Genomic DNA, 5668 nt, shown 5'->3' on the forward strand with positions numbered 1-5668 from the left:
ATATTTATTTATAGTTATATATATATATATATATACATATTTATATGTATTTATAGTTCTACATATATATACACATATTTATATTTATTTATAGTTATATATATATATATATATATATATAGATATATACATATTTATTTATACCTATTTCCGACACAATTGTCCAAGTGGTTCGACTGCTTCAAATCACGTGACATGTGACGGTCGAAACAGCAATTGCTTCATTTCCTGAATGAATCACTTGACTGGTTCGCGGTCCAATCTCGCGATTCAATGCACTGCCTCGTCTCGATTCTGACAGGTGACAGGTTGAAACAGTTTCAAATTGGAGCGCTTCAACACTATATAACCGCTCTAAGCAATGTGTGGGTTGTTGTCGTAGTTTGCGTTGTTGCTGTTGAATTGTTGTTGTTGGCATTGCATTTGAATTGGATAATTATAGAGCAAGCCAGGAAGAAAAATAGGTCGTTCTGGCTCGTGAAACACTTCGAAATGTGGAGAAGTTGTGAACAAAAAGAAAATCAGTAATATAAAAACACTTCAATGGTCTAAGGCAGGGGTCCCCAAACTTTTTTCTCTGGGGGCCACATTATCGTTCCTGACTGTGATGAGGGGCCGGGATCGATCATGTGGGCTGTATACTAGGCCACTGCCTGTTATAGCCATAATTTCTAGCACAAAATAGTTCATCATTACAAGTGATTTGCAAAAGAAGTGAGTACTTCACATGTTTTTCAATTTGAAATACCACAGGTATTCCTTTTATTTTCTAATAACAACCATGTAAAAATAGCAAGGAAAGGTTAGAAAAACATGGTGATTGACAATTTATGAGTGATACAATAGAAATGGTAGGCCTATATTACAGTGAGATGAGAAATCATCAAGACAAGAAACTTGGTGAACAATATATCAACTAACCAACTCTTATTTGTATATTCAGGTGAGATTTTTTTTGTTCAAGGTGAAAATGCAATGAGCACCCAAACACTTTTACAGCACAATTATCATCCCTTTGAAATAGGAGATTGAGATGAGGGGCAGTGCATAAAGAGGAGAAAGAGGAGAGAGAGGAGAGAGAGGAGAGAGAGGGAGAGAGAGAGACAACGATGGAGAGGCAGATGCTGAGAGAAGAGATTGGGAGGAGAGACTGAGCAGTAAACCCTCGGCAGGTTAAACTAGAAGAGAGTAACAGAATGGGAAGTCAGCAATATGTGCAGTAGGTGAACTGAATTGGTACTTGTAGCCAGGGTGGAAGGAAGGATGGATGGGCAGTGATCTTTGAGGTCAGCAGTTGCAGTCCCCTCTCTTGCTGCCTGGAAACCTGGCATAAAGGGATGACATTGGACACATTCAGTAAATTACATAAATATGCTGCCTGTTGTTCCTTGTGATGTGATTTTACAAATACAGTGTAGCATTATTCATTAAAATTCATTAAAAACATTAATCATATTTCATCAAAAAATCATAGTTCATGTTTACAGCCGTATAAAATTGTAATAGTTAAAATCAGTATATTTACCATATCAGTGTGAACTGTGTGCTTGCTTCTGGCTGTCGAGAAGTCCGATGTCTGGGTGTAGCCTAGTGGTTGCCAGTCTCAAAGTTTGATGCAAATGTTCATCTGAGAGTCTGTTCCTCGTTGGATTTTTTATTTGCTTCATGCGGGAAAACGTCTGCTCGCAGGTGTAGGTGCTGCCAAAGACGGTACACATCTTCAGAGCATGTTGTTTAATGTTTGGGTAAGTGCCCTCTGGTAGCTCAGCATAGAACTCAAGGAGGTGGTCAGGCTTGAATGCGTCTTTAAGGACATCACAATTCTGCAGCTCGGCTAGTTCAAACTGAAGAGAGGGAAGTGCGTCGTCAATGTCAGCAGCAAAGGGGTTCTGGAACAGACTTATGTCTTTGTTGTTGACATGAAGCTCGCGGAAGCGCACACTGAACTCTCGCTGCAGCATCTCCAGGGCATCTTTGCACTTCGCGACTGGGAAAGGGGCGGCTGGTTTCTCGGCGCAGTAGCTGTGGGTGGCAGGGAGATGTGTGAAGTCCAGCTTTTGGACCTGTCGCACAAGGAGCTGCAGTTTGACCTCGAATGCTTTTATGTGGGAATACATGTCGCTGATGAGATTCCCTTTGCCTTGGAGCTGTAGGTTGAGGTGGTTCAACAGTTCAGTCACATCAGTTAAAAACGCGAGGTCCCATTTCCACTCCGGGTCGGTCAGCTCCCGTACCGTTTCACCTTTAGACAGGAGGAAGGTGTTGATTTCGGGCAGCAGGTCGTAGACACGGCGCAATACTTTGCCTCGACTTAACCACCGGATTTCGGTGTAGTACAGCACATCCTGGTGAGCAGACCCCAGCTCGGAGAGAAAGGCCTGGAACTGCCTGTGTTTCAGCCCATTTTTCCGGATGTAGTTGACACAGTGCACAACCACCTTCATCACAGACGCCCACTTCAAAACTTTGCAGCACAGCGCTTGCTGGTGAATCAGGCAGTGGACTTGAATCGGTGGGGCGAGACCTCGTACCTCGAACTCGCTGTTCAAGCGCCCTACTAGACCCCTCGTAGATCCGACCATGCTAGGCGCACCATCTGTAGTGACACTGGCAAAATTAGCCCATTGCAGACCAAGTTCGCCCATTGTTTTGCACACTTCGACAAAAAGGTCTTCTCCAGTTGTTGTGCCTTTTAGGCTTCTCAGTGATGCCAGCTCCTCGGACACTTCAAAACGTGTGTTGACTCCACGAATAAAAATCAACAGTTGTGCCGTGTCCTGTACGTCATTACTTTCATCCATGGCTAAAGCAAAACACTTGAATTCTGCGGCTCTCTCTCTCAGTTGGTCAAACACGTTTCCCCCCATCTCGTCAATTCGTCTCGTCATCGTTTGTGCTGAGAGACTCACCCCACGGAAGGCATCTGTCTTCTCGGGACACACCTCCTCGGCCACAGCCAGCATCATGGCCTTCCCGAATTCTCCGTCTGTGAACGGCTTGCCGTGGGTAGCCAGTAGGTTAGCTACTTTGTAGCTAGCTCGGACAGCAGCCAGGTTGACCCGGGATTGACGAATGAAGGCATCCTGTTGAACAGCTAGTCCGCCTTTCAGACGCCGAACCTTATCATCTCTCGCTAGCCCGCTCAAGCTAGCATACTCTCTGTGCCGGGTTTCGTGATGGCGGCGAAGGTTGAATTCTTTAAACATGGCCACATTTTCTTTACATATAATACAAATGGCACGGTCCTTCCATGGAACAAAAAAATAATCCTTGGTCCATTGTTCTTTAAAAACCCGACACTCTCTGTCAATTTTCCTCACTTTACTGCACGCCATTACACTGCTGTTCAACTGTAGCATAATATTTTCCGCGCATGACTTCGATCAGCTTGTAAGGTGGCGGAAATTCGGTCATAAACATACGTCATATAAATAATACAGACACACATATTAAATTATATAAAATATAAATGGTTAATAAAAAAATATTTTAGTGTTAAAAAAACAAGATGCAAATGTAACAGATGTCAACCAGAACGTTACATAACGTTGCTTTTAAAGCGTGATAGAGGCGCTGGCGATCTGATTGACAGTTCCACTGTTTGGCTCATGGCCACTACCAGAGCCGCTCTGGCCACTACATACTGACGGCCTCGAGTTCTAATCTCAGGTGACGGAATGAACAGCGATTACCGCCCTCGTTTGGAGAGTCATGTTATTATTTCACAAAACAAGTTGGACAACTAAAATAAAATATTTTAAAAAATATTTTATAATTTTTTTCTTTTTTTTTTTTTCTTCTTTGGGCCAGTTCAAATGGTGAGGTGCAGAGAGGTGGAGGGCCGGTCAAAGGGGCGTGGCGGGCCGTAGTCTGGGGAACCCTGGTCTAAGGAATAGATAGTCCAATGGATAGGGCCGGCGGCCAGGATGCATTGATGTCCTCCGCGCAGCTGGTTCAATGCCCAGAAGAGTTAAAATTGTAATCATTGCTTTTCAACTTTAATACTTTAATGACTGATAAAAGGCCCTCTCCACCCAAAAACATTTCTAGCACTCTCTAGTCTCTTCTCAATAACCCAATACAAACAATTATCAATCTTTAATTGCAAATAGAACATGATATTCATTGTGCTGCGTGCATCGAATAATTTTCAAGGCAGAGATACGTTAAACCCACTACAGCCTTGCACTTCGCCAGGAGAGGTCGCTGTAACTGAAGCTTCGAGAAATGAACCTATTTCTGACACAATTGTCCAAGTGGTTCGACGCTTCATTCAAAGCTTCATTTTGCCATCACTAGCTGCAACTCTACAGCTCTGCTAGCCTTTGCGCTAACTTCCGGGGAACGATTGAGAGGCTCCACGATCCGCCATTGCTGTAAAAAAGTGGTCCATTGGAGTGAACGGAGATGACGTAACTCTCAGTCTATACGGCGCTGCCATGGATGTATAATAGAGAGCCGCAGTGACGCGTCGTAACACCCGGAAGTAAGTTAGCATTTTTAGCACTTCCGGTTCCTTCCTCAAAAAGCAATGCATTTTTTCCATAGGGTTTTGGAAAATAGCTCGAAATAAGGTCTGTGGTTGACACAAATTTAAGAGGTAATTGACGTTTTGTTCTACGACATTAAATACATCAGCAGTGACCCCACTGGGGATTTTTGAAGAGTTTACGTGTCTGAAAAACGATGGTTGTTACCGAATGGCTGAATAGGACTACAGAAATTGTCGAGGCCGTTGTACGTCATTACGCCGAACACGTAAACACTCCCGCTAAGTTTGTTTTCCCCTGTGTTCTGCTTAAAAGCAAGTACCTGCCTATCTTTAGTATCTGTATATCTATATCTGACCATTAGAATCTGTATTTTTGAAATTGTCATTTTTAACACCGTAGTTTTACAAATTATAGAATAATTAAATACCAGTGTTTTCCAATTTTACTCAGCAGTTCGTTTCGTTGGCTAACGTTAGCTAAAGCTAGCGCTACTAGTTAGCTACGCAATGGTTTGTTGCTTTGCTCCGGGTTGCAGCCACAGGTCTTCGCACGAAACGTGCTTGTTCTATCGTTTCCCGGCCAATGTTTTCCAAAGGAGAGTCTGGATTCGTGCCATGAGGTAAGCTGACGTTACATTTTTGTCCATGTCACGGTGAAATGTAAATAATGGGTAGTGACTGTATCGCCGTTATAGAGATGGCGCTGCTGAAAAGACCGCAACACAAGTAAAGATAATGAATACATCCTATTAAAACCTGTGTGGCTTATATGATAAGTCTTATTAGTACAAGCAGCATAACGTTTCACCATGTAACTAAAGATTGTAGTCAGGGAAATCAGTTTGACATATTGAACTAATAACAAATCACCTCTGGCTGGCAGAGAACTCTCTGCTCCATAGCTTCTCTTGGACGTAAAATCACATGTACATTTTACATTTATATTCAATTTAATATTCCATCCCTCACATACTTTTGTATATATAATAACTTATATTTTGTTTTTCTTGTTATGCTGATGCAACACAAACATTTCCCAAATTGGGATCAATACAGTAATATCTTATCTTAATTAATTAAGAAATACAACTATTATAATTAGTGTAGCAGCTGACACCTATTTTCAATATGGATTAATCTACCATTTATTTCTTTAGTTCAATTTTCATCTTTAAA

At 42.2% G+C, this 5668-nt stretch overlaps 1 protein-coding gene across 1 annotated transcript; it reads right to left on the reverse strand.

Moving 5' to 3' along the window:
* Window positions 1–629: 629 nt before the first annotated feature.
* On the reverse strand, window positions 630–3805 carry LOC307045209 (general transcription factor II-I repeat domain-containing protein 2-like). Its single transcript, XM_079690739.1, has 2 exons — window positions 1526–3805; window positions 630–1324 (listed from the first exon to the last, which is right to left on the reverse strand). Exon 1 carries the CDS (start codon window positions 3357–3359, stop codon window positions 1530–1532), a length of 1830 nt encoding a protein of 609 aa, XP_079546865.1. The 5' UTR covers window positions 3360–3805; the 3' UTR covers window positions 630–1324; window positions 1526–1529.
* Window positions 3806–5668: the final 1863 nt, after the last annotated feature.

Source organism: Notothenia rossii, assembly GCF_949606895.1.
Source record: "Notothenia rossii genome assembly, chromosome: 6".
Classification (NCBI taxonomy): Eukaryota; Metazoa; Chordata; class Actinopteri; order Perciformes; family Nototheniidae; genus Notothenia; species Notothenia rossii.